The 23,734-nt window shown below is 53.9% G+C and overlaps 1 protein-coding gene across 1 annotated transcript in view; it reads left to right on the top strand.

Moving 5' to 3' along the window:
• Positions 1–23,075: 23,075 nt before the first annotated feature.
• The window catches only part of ATP2C2 (ATPase secretory pathway Ca2+ transporting 2), an 81,642-nt gene continuing 80,983 nt past the window's right edge, over positions 23,076–23,734 (top strand). Inside the window, exon 1 of the mRNA XM_059045536.2 lies at positions 23,076–23,174. Coding sequence (XP_058901519.1) covers positions 23,076–23,174 — 99 coding nt within the window. The remainder of the gene's footprint in view (positions 23,175–23,734) is intronic.

Consider the following 23,734-nt stretch of genomic DNA (forward strand, 5'->3'; position numbering starts at 1 on the left):
GTGCTGAAGCCGTAGAGTCCTGGGAGCGGGAGGTGTACGGGTGGGACTGGGGTGAGGTTTCAGCTCAGCTCTGCTTCCAGACCCCTGCACGGTCCGGGCCACACGTGTACCGTGTCAGTGTGGGTCCCTCGGAAGCAGAGGGATTTATGAGGAAGCGATTTATTCGGAAGGTTTCTGGGAAGATCTAGCGGAGGGGTGGGGCAGTGGACAGGAAGAGAAAGAGGTCCTACCAGGTGGTGTAAGACGCGGTCCCGAGGAGGGTAACTTTGGCGAGATCCCCTGGGGGTCCCAGAGGCAGCCTGTGTCCCACCGGGACCAGCTCCAGGGGCGGGGCCCCGCGCTTGGTTTAAGAGAGTTGAACAAGGGGCGCGCCTGTTCATTCTGCAAATGACGTGAGTGGGTTTGGGTCCCACTGTGGCGCCGGCCCCTTCAGAAGGCCAGGGAACCGAGCCCGCTCAGTGGTGGGGTACGGGCTGTCCCTTGGAAGGGGACCCAGGAGGACATGGGCAGGGCCCTGGGGCCACCTGTTACACAATCCAAATCTCCACAGAGACTGCACCGGAATGGACACACACATCCACCGGCTTTTGGGGGAGATGATTCAATTCATTGGGCAGGTAAGACACCCCCCTTGGTGACCGATATGGATCGGTGATCAATCCTTTGTCAGGACTTGACCCTTCAGATTCCAAGACGGGCTTGTGCGGAGACTCCTGAGTACCCGTATTTTCAAAACAAGCATCTCTCCTCACCCCTGCCCCGGCCTACACATCCACACTCTTTCTCCAGATAACATCCGGACTCTCTTGGAAAACACGCCAAGTCCAATTTAAAGTGGAGATTGATGACCGATGGGCCTTTTTTTTTTTTTGGTCGTTTCTGAGCATCCGTGCGTTGACATTGCTCAAGAATTATTTTGATGGTTGCTTTGTTTTTGTGTGTGGAACACGAGAGAAAAACAGTCAGGCGATTCATGTCAAAGTTGTGTAAAGTGTGCCTTTGTCACACCGGCTGGGAGAGGTTTTGACCTTCCCGTTGATGGAAAAGGAATATGCCTTCATCCAAGAATGGCAGGTCCGACCAGAGACAAATCTGATTTCCATCGCAGATACTGAGGTTTATGTCAATCCATTCCAGGCACGTTGTGGAATTTTTACACGTGATTTCAGGGGTCACAGCGTGGGTCACCCATGAAATCCCCAGCGCCCCATCTGTCTGTGCTGGAGGGTCCATCTCACTGGTGTGGACGGGACCTGAGCCTGCAGTTGGCTGAAGCTCCCTCCCGGGGAGGTGGCGGGAATGAGCGGCCAGACCGTCAGGGCCGAGGACCAGAGGTCTAAGGGACTGTCCCCTTCGTGGCCGGCCATACGTGGCAGGGGTAAACAGTTACAACCAGCAGAGACTTGGGTGTCAGAAATCTGAAAGGGCTCACCCAAAGTCACACAGCCCGTGAGTGCCAGGGTCTGGATACCAAACTGGTCTGACCTGCTCACAGCTCGGGCTCCAGAGACCCATCAAGCACATTCCTTCCAGCCGTGGAGGCCCAGAAGGGGACACTGCTGGGGTACGGATCTGCAGAGGGCCCTGGGGACAGGGCGGAGCTCACCCCCACTTCTGGGGGGCTGTCCACTAGATGGGGTGGGGAGAGTAGAGGCTGGTCAACCTGGGCTCTGATCCTGGGCAAGGCACTTCCCCTCCGCTGAGCCTCAGTTTCTTCCTCTGTGAAATGGGTGTGATAAGGGAAACTGCCTTTCAGAGTTGCCGGGGAGGATTATGAGAGATGGTGTATAGAGAGCAGTCAGCGGGTATGGTTATCATTCTTTATTATTATTGCCTTGGCCCAAGAGTCCATGGGCCCCCAGCTGAGCGCCTCTGTTTAAGCCCAAATACCGAGACTCTAATTATCTCACTTCATCCATCAGTAAGTTTCATTGGTGCATTTCCCTTAGGTTCAGGGTAATTAATTAACTTTCCCACTCACTCATCGGGTACACTCATTCACTCACTCATACATTCCACCTATCAAGAAATATTTACCAAGCGCGAACCACCTTTTCTTGGCGAATGCAAGGTGCACGTTTTTTTCACCTTTCCACGTCCCCGAAGCTGGGAAGTGTCCTAGTCGTGACCACCAGGCGTCATCGCCTGCACGTGAGCACATTTAAACATGCGGGCTGGGTGTAAGCAACCGGGTAGAAACTTCCAGGAAAAACCAAGGAACCGCCTTCTGGGAAATTCTGCGTCATCAGAGTCTTGGGGATTCAGAGGCCACGTTGGCAGAAAAACTCGGACCCGGGCAACTTGAGTGGCAAAGTGATTCGGAAGGGTTGGATCCAAGCGTGATGACCTTCTAGGAAAGCCCTTATCGCATTCATCTCACTTACATTTTCTTTCTGACGTATGCGCAAGAACGAGGCATGGTTAAAATCTACGTCTAAATAAATCTGAAGGAGGCCTTTACGAAGTTTACAATAGAAAGGCGAGAGCCTCAGAGCGGCTTAGTTGGCAGTGCTTTTTATCTTTTAATTATGTATAATGTTCTGCTTGGGTTATTATGATATATGCGGCCTGTCTTAGTTTCCATCCGAGACACAGAGGGGAACAGCACAGAAACGGTCCCTGCCTGCATGGCCTTTATGGTCTAGTGGGGTTTGGAACCACCGCCTCCAGGGCTCTGCCCCTCCCCCACGCAGCCCCAGGAACGGGGCTCGCTAGCCCCCTTCCTGGTGGAGCCTCCACCCCGCCCTCACCGGCTTTCCCCCTTATGCCCCTGCCCTGGGTCCTCATCCTGGAGGAAGACACACAGATGAATGGGTGATTGCAGGCACTGGGGTGTACGTACCCGGAGCTCAGCTGTCTTTCTTGGCTTTGAGCCTAGAGCACTGCCCCCTTGGGAGCGGGCACAGCCCTTCCTCGGAGCCCATGGATGCGGCAGCCAGGTGACAGGGCCGCTCGCCTGAGCTAAAGTGTGAGCAGAGGTCCTGTTGTCCAGGACGTGAGAGGCCTCCGGGCTTGGAGCCGGGTTCCGGCGGTGGTCGCAGCCGTGTGCTCCTGGACACAGAGCTTAGCCTCCCTGAGACTCGGTTGCTAGCACGATGGAACGGGATGACGCCCGCCACACCTGCTGCAGGATGGACACGAGAGCTGGGAGACAGGAGGGAAACCCGGAAAGGCCTGTCCTGGGCCCTCCGGGTGAAGAGGCGGAAGGAAGGCAGACGGTGCCCTGGACCGGAGTTGAAGGACCCTCAGGGGCTAGAGGGCCGCTGTGCTGCTGGCAGTGACAGGATCCCAGCCGAGCAGCTGGGCCAAAGAGGGCCCCGGGAGAGACAGGAGGAGCGGGCGGGGGCCCCACTTGGGCGCTAGGCTGATGGGTGTGAGCTTGCACGAGTCAGTCACTGTGCCTCGGTCTCCCCACCTGCAAAAGGGGGTGATGATACTCCGGGCTGTGATGAGGAGTGAGAGTGTTGACATATGTGCAGTTCTCAGAACAATGTCTGGCTCGTAGCCTGGGTCCCGTAAGCGGTGGCGGCTGTCGTTTTATCGTCTCTAAGGCAGAAATGAGCGGCCACACCCGGGCTTCAGGGGCAGCGGGAACCGGGGATGCCGTCCCCCACGTCTCTCTGTTTCCTCTGGGCAGAGCCCCTGTCTCCTCGGGGCATGAGAGTGGCCCCAGGCAGCCCTAGAGCTCCATCCAGCGCGCGCTCCCCGTGAATGGGACGCCGTCCCCTGTGACACCCCTGGGGGAGGCACCCACATCTGGGCCCATCGACTGAGGCCATGGGAAGCAGGGAGGAAGATCCGGCAGGTCTCCCATCAGCAGTGGCCATGGGGATGAGGGTGGGGGGGGGTGCCAAGCCAGGAGGGGGTCCCAGGAAAGCGCGCACGTGGGGCCGGGCAGACAGTCTCCTAGATTCCGCCTCTCATTCCACAGGGGAGGGCAGCAAAGACCCCACAGTGTCTCATGACTTGCCCAAGGTCACACACAGCCAGGCAGCCCTGGGGGACAGTCAGTTCTTACAGGGATCTCCCTCTGCTCAGCCCTTGCCCTGTATTATTTCACGGCTCTCGTGGTAACCTTAACGTGGCCACCAGCACCTTCTGAGAGCTGACCCCGTGTCAGGCGCCTCTGGAAGCCCTTTACAGAAAGCAACCTCTCATCGGAGCTCTTCCAACCCATGAGGAAGAGACTCTTGACACCCATTTTACAGATGAGGGAAACTGAGGCATGGAGAAATAGTCACTTAGCAAGGATCACAGAGCCAGTAAATGGCAGAGTGAAGGTAGAGACCCAAGTAAACGAATTCCAGATCTGACCCCTTGGGAGGTTCGACCTTTGTCTTTTTTTTTTTTTAATCAGCGAGAAAAAGCCTTTAATTTGTGTGGTTTAAGAACACATCTAGAGACTTCCCTGGTGGCGCAGTGGTTAAGAATCCGCCTGCCAGTGCAGGGGATGCAGGTTCGAGCCCTGGTCCGGGAAGATCTCACATGCCGCGGAGCAGCTAAGCCCGTGCGCCACAACTACTGAGCCTGCGCTCTAGAGCCCGCGAGCCACAACTACTGAAATCTGTGTGCCTAGAGCCCGTGCTCCGCAACAAGAGAAGCCACCGCGGTGAGAAGCCCGCGCACCGCAATGAAGAGTAGCCCCCGCTCGCCGCAACTAGAGAAAGCCCGCGCGCAGCAACGAAGACCCAACACAGCCAAAAATAAAATTGATTAATTAATTTAAAAGAAAAAAAGAACACATCTAGGTATTGAATTTTGGATGAAATAGTTGACTTGATTGTGATGTTCTGCTATCTGCAGCCATTCAGAACAGAGGGATATTACATAGCTATTGTCAGTCTCCCAGGAAGTACACATTATAGGAAGACTTTCTGGAAAAGACTAGGAAGGAAAGAATGCGGCTGCTCTTTTTTTTTTTTTTTTTTTTGCCATTAGTTGTGGAAGTCAGATTCTATTTCACACTATGGTCATCTACCTGTTTTTATTTTTCTTTTTTGAAAATAATTTTAAAACATTTTTAAGGGACTTCCCTGGCGGTCCAGCCGTTAAGACTCTGTGCTTCCATTGCAGGGGGCGTGGGTTCGATCCCCGGTTGGAGAACTAAGATCCCGCGTGCCACGCAGCGCGGCAACCCCCCCCCAAAAAAAATTTAAATTTAAAATAATAGTAAATTCACAGAACATGTGAGGAAAAGTCCAGAGAGGCCCACCTCCCCCATGGTAAGATCTTGTATAACTATAGGGCAGTACTGCCACCAGGAAGTTGGCAATGGCGCCATCCACGGAGCATGTGGATTTTCTCTGGTTCCACAGAGGAGCCTGGGAGGGGAGAAGCAATTTACCCAGGGTCACCTAGCTTGGAACTGGCCCTTTCCCCACTCTCCCAGGAAGTGCAAGAGGCCGACCCCACTCCGCAGTCTGGAGTCTTCTCTTTTGCCACACACGCAAAGCCTCCCATACTGGAGAGACCACAGAGGCCATGGCCACGTCTTTGGCTGTCTGGGGACCGTCCCATAGCTGTAGGGGGTTGGGGGGGGGATGCCCAGCCTCTGAGAGAGCTACGTCCCTCCAGAGGATAAGCAGGGCCCCAGGAAACCAGGAAACAGTTGAGCAAGTCAGCCCTGCCCCCTCCAAGGCGCCTGAAAGCAGCTGGACCCTGGGGGCACTTGGCTGAGGATAGGGACGCTTTTCCAGAAGAACAAACTCAGTTAAACAGTCTCTCTGTCCCTCGGGCTGACTGACAGAGCCAACCGTCTTCCTGGGGCCAGGTTCCACCAGAGTCGCCAGGATTAACTATCTTCCCGACCCCAGAACAGAGATCAGCAAGCAGTGTAAAGGGAGAGCAGAGAGGCGCCCTTCCAGGGGACACAGCGCCGGACAGACTTTATCTTATGACCCCAGGGAAGGCCTCTGCATGCTTTCAGCTGGGAGGAGGTGAGCAGGTCCTCAGGGGAGAGGGTGACGGCACCCAGCTGCAGACAAATTTCTCCCTCTGGGCGCCTGGAGGCTGCTGCCTGAAATTCCACTGTCAGAGCATCAGCTCGGAGGTCTGTGGAGTGTGGATTCCTCTGAAAGAGGATGGAGGGGGAGACACTGGTGTGGGGGTGATCACAGGGCACAGTGGAAAGGGCTAGGATAAAGCTTGTGTAGGCTCTGGGCATCTGTGCAGGCTGAGAGGTCAGGGAGGGCTTCCCAGAGGAGGGGCTTCTGAGCTAAGTTCACCAGTACGAGTTTTCTGTAACTACCACACAGATTACTATAAACAACAGAAATGTAGCCTCTCCCAGCTCTGGAGACCAGAGGTCCATGTCAGGGTGTCAGTAGGGCTGGCTCCTTCCGGAGGCTGTCCCATGCCCCTGTCCAGTTTCTGGAGGTGGCCAGTAACCTGTGCCATTCCTCGTCTTACAGACCCACCCATCCCTGCAATCTGTCTTCATTATGCCGTGGCCTTCCCCTCTGTGTCTGTGTGTCCCAGATTTCCCTCTCCTTTGGTTTATAAGGACACTTATTGGATTTAGGACCCACCCTAAACCCAGGACCATCTCATGTCAAGATCCTTAATTGAAGTTAAGGATCGGCATCAGCAAAGATTCTATTTCCAAATGAGGTCACATACACAGGTTCTGGAGTTAGGATGCGGACACAACTTTTTTTTGGGGGGGCACACAATTCAACCCGCTCAGGAGCAAGTTGGTTAACTTAGATCGGGGGAGAAGAGGAAAGGCGTTCCAGGCGGAGGGAGCGGTGTGTGCAGAGACACAGCTGGGCGTGGCTGGAGAAGGGGGCCCTCTGGGGCCCGGAGGATGCTGGGTAGAAAGTTAAGCAGGTGCCAGTTCACATCTTGAGTTTGAACTTGACCGTGAAAACAATGGGAAGCCACTGAAGGTTTTACCTGGGTTGTGATCTTGTTTGCTTCTCCCCAAGAAGGCCAGTCTTAACGATCTGCATTTACAGATGAAAACACTGAGGTTCAGAGAGGTGAAGTCATTTGCCCAAGAGCGGACCATGAGGAAAATGGAAGAGGCAGGATTTGAACTCAGGCCTCATCTCACTCCACAGGTGGGAAGACAAAAGCAGCAGGCGTCTGTGTCCGCGGAAGGCTACGCAGGAAGGCAGAAAGGAACGGAAGTGAGATCGGGTGCCAGGCTCACCGCCCCACCTGACAACGGCTCTCTAATGTTGGGCCATTGTTGATGCGCTGAGACCCGCCTCCTTGGCCACACCTGATTGGTGGAGAAACAGGTCACCTGACTCAAGCGCAGCCTGTCAGATTCCTCCCTCCAATGCACTTGAGTCTTTTTGACGCCGGAAGGTAGCGTGGCCGTGACTAGGAGCCAAGCTCAGGGGCCTCCTCTCAACAGCGTGGCCTCAGGTAACTTCTCGAACCCCTTGATGCTTCAGTTCCTCCTTTGGAAGTCGGAAGGATGAAAGCAGCAGCTCCCTGCATGGCTGCTGTGGGATTACGTGAAATCCTGGTGGTGAAGCCTTTTGCCCGACACCTGGCACACAGAAAATGCTGGGCAAACAGCAGCTGGCTCTGCCAGGGGGATGGACAGGGGGATGGGACGCGGGGCTGCGCGGAGGCCACCTCCTGCCTTGTCCATGAGGAAGAGGGACGGGAGAAAGAGCCAGAGGGAGAGGAGGAGGAGGAGCAGCAGGAAGGGGAGAGAAAGAGAGAGAGAAGCCAGCAGGTTCTTGACAGCTTTCCAGGACTTGCTTCCAACTGATACGAGACTTGGCCACGCTCGCCTTCCTGTACTGAGGTTCAAGGAAACAGCTCAGTGGTTCCCAGTTGCCGGCTGCCCCTGACTTTGCCCTGGGCTAGCACGAATGGGTTGTTTTTGGTTTTGTTTTGTTTTTTGCAATCAAAACCAAAACAGTACAGAACACCAACCAAAACACACCTTGACTGAGACGGTTTGGCAAGCTGAAGGCCCCATGGCAGCCACTGGAACCACCTCTGAACTGGATGCCAGGGATTTCCTGCCTCAGACCCGGGTGGCTAGCTAAAGAAACCCCTGGCACGTCTAAGCCACACTGTGGGGAGGCCCTCCTGCCCGTGACCGCCCAGAAGCCTCACGTCCTGGGAACACACGCGTGGCCTCCCCACCTCACATTCCACATCCACACCGCCTGATCCCAAGTGGGCAGGCTTCTGGAAAGTTCCACGCTCAGCCCAGGAACTTGTTGAACAGGTGCCTTGAGATGGGCGAGTCCCCTGCCCATTAGGTGCTGCCCTGGCCAGGCCAGGCTAGAGAATACGCGAGAGCGGAGTAAATTGAGGGGATTAAAGTCTCATGGGTTATATGCCAAGGTGAGTGCTAACATCTAACATCCACTGTGTCCTCGACATCCAGGTTGGGACGATGCCACCACCTGCATTGAGAGCAGAAAGAATGAAGGCTCAGATATTGCAAGTTTCTAGCTCAAGATCAAACAGTTACTAAGTGGAGAGCCAGAGCTTTCTTCCTACCTGAAATCAAAAGGCTTATTATTAACACTTTCAAATATAAACAAGGCATAGAAAGTGGTAGAAGGAACCTCTCTGGACTCATCAGCCAGCTACCATTGCTTCACCTAGACCCTCAACTTTTTGCAGAGGTAGAGTCTGAGTATTTTAAAGTAAATCCCAGACATCATATACATCACCTGTGAATGCTTCAGAATGCATCTCTAACAGATGCGTATGCTTTTTAACATAAGCATACAGTCATTATCACAGGACCACCTGGACGGGACAGTTCGAGTTGGGACCACCACGCCACGTGCCCTGGGAGGGAGCACGGTCCCAGCCAAGTCCTGCTCTTCCACGGCAGGCAAGGTCACTAGAGCAGCAGTTTCCAAAGGGGGAGCCTCAGACCCGCAGCATCGCCAGGGAACTCATTAGAAATGCACGTTCTCAGGCAACCCCAGCCCTGACGAGTGAGGAACTCTGGGGTTGGGCCCAGCAGTCTGTGTGTGGGGTTTTTTTTAAATTTTATTATTTCTTATGGAGGCATAGTTGATTTACAATGTTGTGTTAATTTCTGCTGTACAGCAAAGTGATTCAGTTATACATACATATATATATGTATATATATATACATTCTTTTTCAATATTCTTTTCCGTTATGTTTTATCACAGGATTTTGAATAGAGTTCCCTGTGCTATACAGTAGGACCTTGTCGTTTATCCATCCTATATATAATAGTTGGCATCCACTGATCCCAAACTCCCAGTCCACCCCTCTTCCACCCTACTCCCCCTTGGCTACCACAAGTATGATCTCTTACGTCTGTGAGTCTGTTTCTGTTATGTAGATAAGTTCATTTGTATCATATTTTAGATTCCACATATAAGTAGTATCATATGCTGTTTGTCTTTCTCTGTCTGACTTACTTCACTTAGTGTAATAATCTCTAGGTCCATCCGTGTTGCTGAAAATGGCATTATTTCATTCTTTTTTATGGCTGAGTAGTATTCCACTGTGTGTATATGTGTGTGTGTGTGTATATATATATATATATATATATATACACCCCACATCTTCTTTATCCATTCATCTGTCAATGTACATTTTGTTTGTTTCCACGTCTTGGCTGTTGTGAGTAGGGCTGCTATGAACATAGGGGTGCAGGTATCTTTTTGAATTAGAGTTTTCTCTGGATATATGCCCTGGAGTGGGATTGCTGGATCGTATGGTAGCTCTATTTTCAGTTTTTAAGGAACCTCCCTACTGTTCTCCAGAGTGGCTGCACCAGCTTACATTCCCACCAGCAGTGCAGGAGGCTTCCCTTTTCTCCGCACCCTCTCCAGCATCTGTTAGTTGTAGACTTTTTGATTACCGCTCTGACCGGTGTGAGGTGGTACCTCATTGTAGTTTTGATGTGCATCTCTCTACTAATTAGTGACGTTGAGCATCTTTTCGTGCGCCTATCGGCCACCTGTACATCCCCTGTTTAGGTCTTCTGCCCGTTTTTCGATTGGGTTGTTTGTTTTGTTGTTGTTGAGGTGCATGAGCTGTCTGTGTATTTTGGAGATTAAGCCCTGTCCGTCCCAGCAGTGTGTATTTCAGCATGCCCTCCCGGTGACTGATGCCATCTGGAATTCCAGAACTGCCGCTCCTGAGGAGGAGGACGGCCCAGGGAGGGGTTTCCCTTCTTGCGTTGTTGATTTCTTATTTAGGCAGATGCTGGCACCTTCCCCAAAGGATGCTGAGGGGTTGCTCTTAAGCAGCGCTGCCTTCCAGCCAACTCAGGAGCCCGGCGGTCGGTGGGTGAGTCCTCCCGTTCCCGAGGTGACCTGAGCCAGAGTTTCCACCTCCATAAAACACGCGGATGACAGCACCAGCCTCCTAGTGCGGCTGTGCCGAGAAACTAGTTAAGTGCTTGGAATGGTTCGTGGTGCGCAGTGGGTATTACGGAAGGACTAGCTGTTCGGACCCAACAGGGGTGGCCGAGCCAAGGGAGGCATAGCCTAACCTACACACCGTCGTAGGATGCTTATGAGTGAGCTCGAAACACGGCAGCGGGCGCCTGCTCCTCACAGGCAGGGCTGGGGCAGGGGGGCCTCCCGGGAGAGAACGGGAAGGAGTTTGGGGGGCTGCTGGGGAGAGCAGGGAGTACCCCTGAGGCAGGGAGACTACAAGACACTGCCGTGGCCCGAGATGGCAAGGGAGGAGCTCACGGTTGCCCAGGGCGATGGGTTCCCCAGAGTCTCGGGGGGGAGGCAGGAGGTGGGCCTCTGAGCTGCAAGAGCTGTGATGCATCTGGGAGCCTCGGGAAGGTTCCTCTCCCCCAGGGCCCCGGTGGGGAGGCAGGAGGCAGGAAGCGTCAAGGAGCATGGGGAACCCTGGACCCCAGGAAGGCTGGGGGTGCAGGGGAGCGGGAGGTCACGGCCGGGTTCCGAGCTGACACTGATGAGACAACTGCCCCAGTCTTGGTTGTCCCTAGGGCTCTGCAACTTCAGTTAAGAATTGTTCATTTAGGGCTTCCCTGGTGGCGCAGTGGTTGAGGGTCCGCCTGCCGATGCGAAGGGCGCGGGTTCGTGCCCCGGTCCGGGAGGATCCCACGTGCCGCGGAGCGGCTGGGCCCGCGAGCCATGGCCGCTGAGCCTGCGCGTCCGGAGCCTGTGCTCCGCAACGGGAGAGGCCGCAGCGGTGAGAGGCCCGCGTACCGCCAAAAAAAAAAAAAAAAAAAAAAAAAAAAGAATTGTTCATTTAAATAGGACACGGTCTCTCTCGGACCGTTGGTTTAAATGAGAAATCTAACAGAGGGATAGAAACCTTGTTCCTTTTACCTGCAGGCATGTGAGAGAAGAGTCATAGGTTTTCACCTTTGAGGGGATAGAGCTGCCGATCAACTAATGTGATCGGGACAAGTCGTGCCGGGAGACCACCATCCACCTGTAGACGTGGGAGAGGGTCACCGTGTGAACCCCCGAGGTGTTTCATTTGGAAAATACGCTTACATTAGCCAACCCTGCCCCCTTAAAAGTCCTAGAGGGCTTCCCTGGTGGCGCAGTGGTTGAGAGTCCGCCTGCCGATGCGGGGGACGCGGGTTCGTGCCCCGGTCCGGGAAGTTCCCACGTGCCGCGGAGCGGCTGGGCCCGTGAGCCGTGGCCGCTGCGCCTGCGCGTCCGGAGCCTGTGCTCCGCAAAGGGAGAGGCCACAGCAGTGAGAGGCCCGAGTACAGCAAAAAAAAAAAAAAAAAAAAAAGTCCTAGAAAAAGTGGTCACCTCTGCAGCCTAACACACAGATTGCGGTCTTGAAATGCCATTTCCCATTTTTTTTGAAAATTAAAAAAGCAGGGTTTCTCAGAGACATAGCTGATTCCAGGGCTGGAAATGTCCAAGAGAAGGCTGGAATATTTTGTTTTCCCAAATGGCAAGGGAACTGTCAGAGAGAGACTCCTGGGATTCTGCTAAAAGAACTCTGAAGCCAGCTTGAAAAGGCTCCCCCGCGGTCAAAGACATGACCATGCGAGCTTCAGGAAGGATAATATTGCATCGCAGTGAAACCCATCTACGCTTACGTTCATGAGTTCACAAAAATGTTTTTAAAAACTAGTGGATCTCCTTCGGAGGATGATAGGAACTGGCTCGTTATCTTGAAATCGGTCAGGGGAGGGAATCCAGCAGTGATTCTGCCTTCCTGTTTCCATTGGTAACAAACTATATGTAGATGAGAGGAAGCGTCTCTTGATGAAAGTATCCCGACTAATACATTAAAAGGCAGTTAAGGGCTTCCCTGGTGGCGCAGTGGTTGAGAGGCCGCCTGCCGATGCAGGGGACGCGGGTTCGTGCCCGGTCCGGGAAGATCCCACATCCGGGAACCTGTGAGCCACGGCCGCTGCGCCTGGAGATGCCACAGCAGTGAGAGGCCCACGTACCGCAAGAAAAAAAAAAGAAAAAGAAAAAGAAAAGGCAGTTGATAGGATAGGAATATCACCGTTTTGCCATCCCCAGGGAATGAGTGGATCTGGATATTGAACATCAGTGATACTGACATCACAAAAAGAGACCAGGGGCCACAGGGAGCCTCCTGATGGAAACACACAAGACCAAGGGGATGGAGCCTGAGCCTGATCCAGCCTCTGGGTTGCAGGAAATTCCCGGGACAGAGGGCCATGCAGCCCTGCGCCTGGAGTATGCAACCAGCACAGTCCAGGCTGTGGGGAAGGCTACAGGGCAGACGGCCAGGGTGTCTCAACAGATACAATGTAAGGGGTGGAGGGGAGAAATGGACGGAGCAGTGGGCAGAGTAACGGCCTCTCAAAGGTATAGCCATGTCCTAAGCCCCAGAGCCTGTGAGTATATGACCTGACCCGGCAAAAGGGCCTTTGCAGGTGTGTGACTTGAGCTGAGGATCTTGAGATGTTGGGAGATGGTCCTGGATGGTCCAGGCGGGCCCAGTGTGGTGACAAGGTCCTTATAAGAGGGTGGCAGAGGGGTTGAAAGCAGGGTGAAGCAGCATGAGAAAGGCCCAAGCAGCACTGCTGGGTTTGAAGATGGAGAGAGGGGTCATGAGCCTAGGAATGTGGGTGGCTTCTAGAAGCTGGAAAAGGTAAGAGAATGGATTCTCCCCAGCACCTCCAGAAGGAATGCAGCCCTGCGGACACTTTGAGGTTAGTTCGGTAGGACTGTTTCAGACATCCGACCTGTAAGAGAACCCTAAGAGAAACTATTTGTGTTGCCACTAAGTTTGTGACTGTCTGTCATAGCAGCCCTAGGAAGCAATTGCAGATGGGAAACGTGCTGGTTAAAGAACTGTACAGGACATAGGAAGTGATGAACGTATGACCGTGAGTCGGGAGAATGGGTCCATCTGTGGGGAGGGGGGTGGTTGTCGTTGGAGGGGGCACATGGCGGAGCCCGGCTGGTGGTTCCCAGGGGCTTCGCCTGGTAATCATTCATTCAGCAGCACCTTTGTGTTCTGTGGTCCTCTAAGACTGTTTCATTTCCGTTCAACCAGGTAAAAATCGTTAACAGTTGCAAGGACGATTCCGTGGGATAGAATAGGATCTCATTCTCCAGAGCTGTTGAAGCCAAAATGTTTCCTCTTCCTGATCTTGCTGACATTTCTTCCACCAGCAGCTCAGCGATTGGCACGGAGGGAAAAGAAAGGTCTGTGGAGCTCATAACTTACGTTATGCAAAGGAGCAGGACAGAGCAGACGTATCAACACGCGGAACATGGGACGTGAAGATGTTTGCAGTGCACATATAAAGCCCGGGGTAGCAGACGTGGCAGTGTCTCCAGCCCCCTGACCCCCAGCATCCCCTCCTCTGCGGAAAGCTGCTTCCCGCGAACACCTGACTCCCCATCGAGGGCTGTCTTTCAACTGCGGGAACGCGCCCAGCCCCCATCAGGGAGGACCAGATGCCCCGCTTCCCAGCCCTGCCTCCTTCCCCTCGGCCGGCGTTTCCTGGGGTCACCTCTCAAACAACATGCGTTCAGATCTTTGGGTTTGGGAGAACCCAAAGCAAGACACTGAGAAAAAGTCTAATGAAGTGGGAGGAGGTGTTTACCCTGAGACACCTGGTTACAGAGAACCCCCGGAGCCTTTACCTGACAGTTTCTCCCACCACCACTGCCCCGCCCCCAGCTCTTTCCTCTCAGCAGCTGATGGATATAGGTGGGTGGTCCGGGAGCCCATCCCTCTCCCACTGGGGAACTGGAGGAGGACGGGTGTCTCTCCCTCCCCTTGCATGGTCCTGGCAGACCTGACATCCTTCCACCAAATTCCCTTTCTGTTTAAAATAACCAGTCAGTTTCTGCTGCTTGCAGACGGGAGGCTGGTCACTGATACAGCCAGGTGAAGCTTAGCGTTAACGGAGCGCTAAACAGAGCACGGAGGTTCCCGACAGCTAAGACCAAAAGTTCAACGCTGGGGAAAAAGTGGACAGTTCATCAAGGGAGAAGAGCTTTCCTGTTGCTGGTTTTCATTTGTTTGTTTGCTTGTTTTGCTAAGTTATCTTATCCCATGATACTCGCCAGGCTCTGAAGAGTAAATCGAATTTTTTTTTTAATTAAAACAAGTGCATGGGGGCTTCCCTGGTGGCGCAGTGGTTGAGAGCCCGCCTGCCGATGCAGGGGACACGGGTTCGTGCCCCGGTCCGGGAAGATCCCACGTGCCGCGGAGCGGCTGGGCCCGTGAGCCATGGCCGCTGAGCCTGCGCATCCAGAGCCTGTGCTCCGCAACGGGAGAGGCCACAGCAGTGAGAGGCCCGCGTACCGCAAAAAAAAAAAAAAAAAAAAACAAGTGCATGAAACATTTAAAACCTTAACAAAACATAGAGATTGATACAATAACCTCGGGAAGGTAGGGCTTCATGGGTGCAGGGGTGTGGCTGAGAATTCGGTCTTCCTTGATGGTGGGCATCCTCCTCCCGTTCTAACTTGCGAGAAGTGAGGTTCAGGAAGCAGGGCCGTTTGTCCAGGGCTCCCGGAAGTCCATCGTAGAGGAGAAACTGGTCACGTGAATTGCTTTCCCTAAGTCTCTGCGCCAACCCTTCTGTGCACTGAAATCCTCCTGCCTTCCCGGGCGCCATGCTCTGTCCACTGCCCGGCTTGACCCAAAGACCCAAGGAAGAGCGTGATGCCCTGGGCTCTGATGGACTCCTGTTGGCTGTGGGGAACGTGTGTGGGTACCAAAGCCCCCTCCCCCGGGCAGTGCTCAGGACGGGGCCCCACCTGCGATAACAGCACCACTGCTAGTCCCGTAAGGGGCTCAGAAAGGGCGCCCATCCTCTGCCACGAGCCTCTTCAAATCTACAGTGGTGTGATGGTGCCCCCAGGACCTCTGCACAACCTGGCCAAGCCCACTGGGCAGCCCTGCTGACCCCAGCCGGGCTCACTCAGCACCAGATGATTCCTCCATAACCACCTGCCAGGTGTGTACCCTTTGCCCCTTTTAGAGATGAGAGAGGGTGACACACGTGTCCCAGGGTCCCAAAGTAGTGGAGCCTGCACCCCACACGAAGGGCTTCCCACGGGAGGGTGGGACGCGGGGCCGCCTCCGTGAGAAAGCTCCACCCGCCACCCAGCCTGCCTGCGGCACGCTGGCTGTGATGACATGTCCTCCTTTCAGCCCGAAGCAGGAGCCACGGGTATTATGCAACTGCCCCTCTTCTAGACTGTCTCTCTCCACCCTCCTCCCCCAGCCTGGCTCCTCTGTATCCCACAGTCCTGGCTCTACATCACCTCCTTGGGAGTCTTCCCTGAGTCATCAGGTAGACTGACACGTGCCCCCACCGGGTCCCGCACGCAGAGACGTTGTGACACATGCCACGGGGTTTGCTTCCTCTCCACGGGACTCAGAGCTCCTGGAGGGCAGGGACCACGCCTAGCTCATCTGTCTCCCAATATCCAGCATGGTGCAGGCACACAGTAGCCCCTAAATGCTGGATTGCTGAATCTGTGACTGATGAGATGCGTAAGGTCGGGTCTGCCTTCCTAAGTAGGCTGAGAACTTCCGAGAAGCGGCCTGAGAATCCTATTTGCCCTCCGTCAGCTAAGAGCCTGGCAGTACGGGATGGTCTGAGCAGGTGTGTGTGTGGATGAATGAGCCCCTCCTCGGAGGCAGTGCAGCAACGCTGGCCAGACGCGCAGGGTCCGGCATCAGTGTCCAGTGGTGGAACTCCTGGCTCACCCGCGTAGCTGTGTGGCTGGGGCCAAGTTACTCACCCACTCTGTGCCTCCGACTCTGTCCCAGGTCGGCTTCCCCAGAAGCAGAGCCTGAGGCAAGACTCGTGGTTTATGAAGGATGTCTTTCCAGCAGAAACTGGTAAGGGAACGGGAGGGGCAAGGTTTCAGGCTAGGTCCCAGGTTCAGCCTGGCCCCTGGAGAGCTCTGGAGTTGTCCCTCTCCGGCGGGGAGGGGGGGGGCACACAGTGGGCTTCCTTCCTTCCCTTCATCGAGGGAAACCTGGGGAAGCACGTTTCCAGGCACTGCAGCTGCTGGATGTCAGAGCGGGGAGCCCGCGAACGGGAAAAGGGGTGCCAGGGCATCGGGGTGGAGGACCCCATCGTCCGCTAGAGTCCCTCTTCTGTGAAAGGGTGGGTGCGGGCAGCGCTGACAGCGAATCAGGCGCGTGCTATGAGGATGAAGCTGAGGGCGCGGCTCTGAGCGCAGGCACCGCAGCAGCAGTGCTGTTTGCTGGCGGGATCGTCACCTGGCCCGGGCAGCCCCTTTCCTCTGCAGGCTCTCACATATTTGCGGGATGAGTGAACCAGCTCGCCTACTGGTTAAACCGGGTCCGCCGTGGCTGTCCAGGCTGGTTATCAGAAGTCTCTTTGTGTCCTGGCTGGCTGCTCCAAATGGCCCACAGCAAGGATTGGGGGGGCGGGGGGAGGGGAACAGGGTGACAGAGGGGGATGCCATTTCTCTGACTTTTTAAACTCTTTATTTTGAAATGATGACAGCTTGACAGGAAGCTACAAAAATTACGCAGCGAGGCCCTTCGCTTAGACTCCCCCGGTGTCACATCTTGTGTAACCACAGTGCCCTACTGAAGCCGGGACGTTGACACGGTACGGATGGGGGCGGTGTGGTCTCCGAGTCACTGGATCTCAGGTACAGATTCGTGTTAAGTACCAGCTCCATCAAGAGACAGAACTGCTCCATCCCCACATAGGGCTCCTTCTCACTGCCTTTGTAGTAACACCATCCCTAACCCCTGCCAGCCACCACTCTGCCCTCCGTCTCTATAATTTTGTCATGTCAAGAGTGTTCTATAAGTGGAGTGATACACTGTGTGAGCTTTTCAGATTTGCGTAGATTCTTCCCAGATCACCCAAGTCTTTGTGCGTGTCCCCCCCCGCCACTTTCTTGCTTCCCCTCCCTTCTTTACCCCTAAGAACCTCAGGGTGCCCTTCCAAAAGGGACATTCTCTTCTATAACTAGAGAACAATGATCGAAATCAGAAGCTCACGTCAGTACAATACCATTACGTCCAGACCTCACTCAAATTCACCACTTGTCCCGCTAACGTCCTTTATAGCAAGTGGTACAGACAGTTTTCCCAGCTCCAAGATCCGATCCAGGATTACATTCTCATTTGAGTATTATGACTCTTTCGTCTCTCTGGAACATCCCACGGCCTTTCCTGACGTTTCTGAAGAGCGTGAACCAGTTATGTCCTAGGCTGCTCTCCAATGGGAGGGCTGCTTCCTCATGGTGGGACTTGCGTTCAGCACTTTGCCAGGAATCCCCCGAACGGAAGCCGTGTTTCCTTGGTGCACCGTATCCAAGGCGCACGATGTCATTTGTCCCATCAGTGGTCCTGGTGACCCTGATCCCTTGGTCCAGCTGGGGTCTGCCAGATTTCTGCAACTAAAGTGACTGTTGCCCTTTGTAATTCATACCTATCTTGTGGGGACCCACTTAAGATGGTGTAAATGTCTTGTTTCTCATTCAGCTTTCATCTGCTTCCTTTTTTAAATGTTAACAGAGTGTCTTTTTATTGAAGTATAGATGACTTACAATGTTGTGCTAATCTCTGCTGTACAGCAAAGTGGCTCAGTTATACACATATAGACGTTCTTTTCTTAGATTCTTTTCCAGTATGGTTTATCCCAGGAGGTTGGATATAGTTCCCAGTGCTAAATGGTAGGACCTTTTTTTTTTTTTTCAATCTGCTCTAAATGTAATCGTTTGCATCTACCAACCGCAGACGCCCAGTCCATCCCCCCCGCCCCCCTCCCCCTTGGCAACCACAAGTCTGTTCTCTATTTAACAGAATCTTTTATTGTGACAACATTTACCTACCGAAAAGTGCACACAATGCAGGTTCCGCTCCATGAGTTATTACAAAGTGGACACCCGGGCACTGAAGTCTAGGCCTGAACGGAGGGAGTTTGGGGTCCCGTGAGGAGCTGGAGGAGAACACACAGCTGGCAGAAGGACCTGTGAAGTTCAAAGGTGGGGAGGCCGGGCTGAGCTCAGCTTGTTTGACAAACGGCCAGGAGGCCGAGGGTGGCGGGGGGTGCTGGGACGGAGGTGCCGGGGTTGACAGAGGGGCCGTTCTAATAGCCACTTAACTGAGCACTAGCCCCACCCCTTCAGCACCACCTAACAGGGGGACCCTGGGGCTTTCTGAGCTCTCCAAGGGCAGAGGCACTGAGAGCTCTGAACTCTCTACCATATCAAAAAGCCAACAGAAATTGGACAGTTGCATTTTCAAACGTCCAACTCTATGACATTCTGGAAAAGGCAAAACTATAGGGACAGCAGTAAAAGGATCAGTGGTTGCCAGGGGTTCGGGGTGAGGGATGGATGAATACGTGGAGACCAGGGGATTTGTAGGCAGTGAAGCTCTCCCATGTGATACGGTACTGGTAGCTAGATGACGTTCTACATTTGTCAAAACCCACAGACTATAGAGCACCAAGAGTAAACCCTCATGTAAATGATAGAGTTCACGTCTGGAGATCTTCAGCTATACCACCACCTTCTAGAAGGTTCTATAACGGCCCCCACCCTCCTCTTCTGAAAAATCTGTCGGCAAACAGGTTTATTCCTGTGCCAGCCCTAAACAGTTGTTGGTAGCTACTTAAAGTTGATGACTAGGAGGATTCCCAGGCCTGTTCCAGCCAACGGGGGAAATGTCACCCCTGGGACTGACACGTGATGCTGCCACGGGCGCGGGAGGTGGGATGGGTGGCATCCGTGCGAGGGGTTTACCTCTCAGGATTTAGCAAGTCCCAAGGCACGTTCACTTGGCACCTGGCCTCCAGTCCCACAGGGCTGGGCGTTGCTCTCCTGGTGGAGTTAAGCCCCATTGGAAACCCAGAGATGCCCTCCGCTGTGGAAGGTTCTCAGCCAGTGTCACCCCATCACTCAGCAAACAATGACTGTGGAAGCGCTGACAGAGAGCATGACTTGAAGAGTGCCTGGAATAAGGCTCTGTGTGGGCGTGGGCGAGTGTGACCAGAGTTTGGGCGCAAATGTGTGAGTCATTTCACATAAGCAGGTCTCACGGTGGCCACACGAGCTAAGCACGCTTTCACCTGGGGCCTTGGTCCCGTCCCTTCCCCTCTGCTTGGAATACTGCCCCCCTCCCCGCCAGATATCCACAAGCGTCACTTCTCACCTCGCCCAGGCCTCTGCTTGAATGTCACCTCTCCTGACGGCCCAAGGGACTCTCCGGTGCCCGCTCTCCATCCGTGTCTTCATAGCAGTTTCTCACGCTGCTCATTTCCTGCGGCGGCCACAACAAATGACCACAAACAAGGGGGCTTGAAGCAACGTGAATTCTCCCACAGCCTGGAAGCCAGAAGTCTGAAATCAAGGTGTTGGCAGCGCCGTGCTCCCTCGGAAGGCTCTGGGGAGGGGTGGGGGGACCCTTTCTCACCTCTGCCAGCTTTGGGCGGCTCCGGGTGGTCCTTGGCTTGTGGCCACACCCCTCCCATCTCTGCCTCCATCTTCATGTAGCCTCTCCTCCGTGTCTTGTGTCTCTCCTCTTCTGTCTCTCAGAAGGACATCAGTCCTTGGATTTAGGGCTCACCCAGCGAATCCAGGATGATCTTGAGATCCTTAATTATGTCTTCAAAGATTATTTTCCCAAAAAGGTTACATTGCACAGCTTCTGGGGATTCAGACACGGACGGATGCTTTTGGGGGGCCCATTCCTCAACCCACTACGTACACTGCCTGACACTGCATTACAGGTGGATTTGTTTGCACCTTATCACACGCACTAGGAGATGAGATACAAGACAGGGGGAATAGAGGCTGTTGTAGCCGGGGCTGGTCTCCACGGCCACATGGCAGGTGCTTAAAAATATTTGCTGAAGGAATGAAAGTGGCTTTACTTCTGTAATTGTTTCATCTGTAAAATGATTATATTATCACTTGTATGCTCAGCCATTAAAAAACAAACAGAATTGAGGGTCTAGGTAAGGTATGACAACTGCAAACTAAGTCCTAAAACTAATATATATATATCTATATATCTCCTTTGTATTCTATACCCCTTCTGAAAAGGATGTTTTCAAGTTTTAACCTTGTAATTAGCCAGTGAGGTTTATTACCAAATACATTTCAGGTGCCTGGGGCTGCGTTGAGGCTTCCCAACAGGGTGTGTTTGGGGGAGATAATTTATGGTTCATGAAATGACACCACTTTCATACAGAGAGTGAGTGGGCCTTGAAGCGTGTGACCTCACTGTTCAAGATGCCCAGAGCCCATACTTCAGGAAAGGCTGGATGTTTTGGCCTGAGTCGTGCCCTTGACTCTCAAGGTCAGGCCAGAACATCAGGATCAGTGGCTCCCAGAGCGGCCAACCTCAGAAAGTTTCCCAGCAACTGTCTTGTCTGAGTTAATTCCTTGAGAGTGGACTCGAGAATTCAACAGGCTGAAGGCAAAAGGGGAAAACGGACCGGAAAGCAATTAAACTGGGAAATATTTCCAACTCTTCCTTTTCTTCCTGTGTCCGATCAGGTCGTCAAAAATAAAGACATGAACAATGGAGTCATGAAGTTAGAGTGACTAAATACAGAACTAATTTACGAAGAAAGTACAACTTACCAATGCTCGTTCAAAGAATATACCAACTTGCCTTAGTGGGATTGAAATATTTACAAAAACTGCCTACAAACTGGGCACAAAGTCTCAGTAAATTAAGGAAGGTTAGTAGACCTGCGTGCAGGCTGCATTTTTCTGATCGCTATGCAGCTAAGACAAAAATTAAGCAAACTTAAGCCTAACAATGCCCATTCAGCCATCGCAGTCACAGAGCTGGTCTCTGAAACTGCTTTCGCTGTGATGCACTCCATTTTTTTTTTTTTTTTTTTTTCATCCCAACAGGTCTGGGTGTTGCACAATATCCACTACCCAGAATTTACTTCCTGAATGCCCTGGGCATTCTCATACATGATCCACAGATTCTTGACAACTCTGAGCTGGGGGAGAGGTGGGGCTTTCAAGGGAAAGGCATTTGCCCAACACATCACCCCCTGCTCACAAATAGTCTGTTTATCGAACTTTCCCCAAAGCACTCAGTGTGAGGCACCATCTGTTTTTTGCTGGGACCCTGACTCAGACGGATAGGTAGCATCATCCCCATTTTGTGGGTGAGTAAACCGAGGTGGAAACAGGTGGTGAAAGTTGCCCAAGGTCACACATCTGAAAGGAACAGGCCTGGGATTCAAATTTGAGTCACACCGGAGTTTTGCTCTTTCCATCACTTCTGGGCCTTTGCTGGAACCAAGCAGCATGGTTTCTGCAAAGGGGGGATGAGGCAGGAGAAACAGGAAGGGTCTCTAGAACCTATCGGCTTGAGTGGGGCTGAGGTGGCCACCCTCTGGGGGGCAGGTGGGGTAAGTGGCAAACCTTTGCTCCAAAGGGGCAGCACAGTTTAATGGACATATACACATGCCCTGTCCTATAGTCCTTAAGTAACCCCACTTGACAGATGAGAAAACTGAGGCACAGAAGAGTGGCACAGCCTTCCCTGAAGCCGCCTCCCTACGAAGCGGTGGGTCTGGTTCTGGATTCCAGTCCCACGTGAAGCCAAAGCCCTGATACATTCCAATACATCCACTTGGAGGCTGAGAACTGCCTGCACTGCACATTCACCCACATGCTTTGGGAGCCATCTGAGTGCAGTGACTTCCCTGTGATGGTGATGACGAGATGATGAATATGCCCCCCACACATCACACACACACTCTGCCAAGCCCTGCCCTGAGCTCGTCCTACAGAACATGGTCCATCAAATCCCCTCAACTTCCCTGGGAGGGTAGTGCAATCATGGTGCCCGTTTTACAGATCGGTAAACGAAGGCTCTGAACATTTTAGAAACCTGCCCCAAGCCCTACGATTAGTGAGAGCCAGGAGCCCATTCTGCAGGTGAGGGAAGAGAGCTCAGAGATCATGCAGCACCACGTGGAGCCCAAAGGGGTCCTCAAACTCTCCAGCTCCTGGGGTTCACTCCCAGGGCCGAGGTGAGGTCTTAGCTTTCTCCTCCTTCAATAACGAACTGGGAACCGCGTTTCAGAGAGGCCATGTGGCTGGTCCCGAGCCTCGCAGCAGCTGTAGGAGTCTGACTCGGCTCCCGTTAACCGTGTTCCCGACACCTCAGTTGACCACACGTGGCTCCCCATGAGAATCACCTGGGTGCTTGGTAAAGCCCAGCTTCCCGGCCCTCTGGAGACCCAGTGACTCAGAGTAGGGAGGGAGGGGTGTGGAAATCTACATTTTAAACAAGCGTTTATCGCTCATCTCCAACCCGTTCCGCCCCCGCCCCGCTCCAGATGCATCTCATCATCTGGCAAGTTTGGGAAACTGCTAGGCGCCTCCGCAGCCCCCGGGCCTTCCCGGGCCGCCGCGGCCCCTGAGGGCGAGAAAGGCTCGGGCGGGCTCGCCGCGCGGGGCGGGGCCAGGGGCGCGAGGGCCGCCGGGGGCGCAGCTCCGCCTCGGGGGCGGGGCCTCGGCTGCGGCGGGCAGGTAGACGGCTACCTGGTAACGTGGGCCTGGCCCGGGAGGCTTGGGCGCGCGCAGCCAGCCCCGGCCACGCCAGGGACCGAGGGACTCAGGCAGGGGCGGCCGCCGGCGGGACGGGAGGCTGGGCGAGGGGCCTCCGCCCGCTCACCATGGTCGAGGGACGCTTCTCCAAGTTTCTGAAGAAACTCGCCTTCTCGGGCGGGGGCCACCAGTACCAGCCGCTGGAGAGGGCCGAGTTGGAAACCTTGGTGAGTCCGGGCGCGGGGCGTGAGACCCGAAACACCCCCCCGTCCCACCCCGTCCCACCCCGAGAGCCCGTCCGCGCGCTGCGGGCTGCGCTTCTCCAGCTCGCCCGCCTCCCCCTGGTTCTAGAAAGAAGGCGTCTTCATAGCAACGCCAGCTCGTGTTTCTGTTCTGGGTCCGGCGCTCGCCTTTTAACCCTCGCCTGCCAGCCCACTTTGCGGACTCGAAACTGAGGCCGAGACAGGGGAAATATATCCCTTAAGGGACACGCAGCTAGCAAATGACCCAGCTAGGAACCTAACTTTGGCATCTCTGACTCCAGAAAATTTTAATTACCGGGTCTCCACGCCAGGCTGCTATCCGGATTTTTTCAAGTGACTTGACTGGGGCGGGGGGATTAGAGCGACGTAAAAAACAAAAACTGTTGTGCAAATGTTTTAGCATGAATAGTAGCAATAATGGTGGATATCAAGGTAAGAGTGGCCGTGCCTCCTACCTTTGTTTCCCACATCTTCAGAGACACTTTAAAAAAAAACCACCCAGATTTGTGTGTTGACTTTGCAGC

Source organism: Kogia breviceps, chromosome 18 (assembly GCF_026419965.1).
Source record: "Kogia breviceps isolate mKogBre1 chromosome 18, mKogBre1 haplotype 1, whole genome shotgun sequence".
In the NCBI taxonomy this organism is placed as follows: Eukaryota; Metazoa; Chordata; class Mammalia; order Artiodactyla; family Physeteridae; genus Kogia; species Kogia breviceps.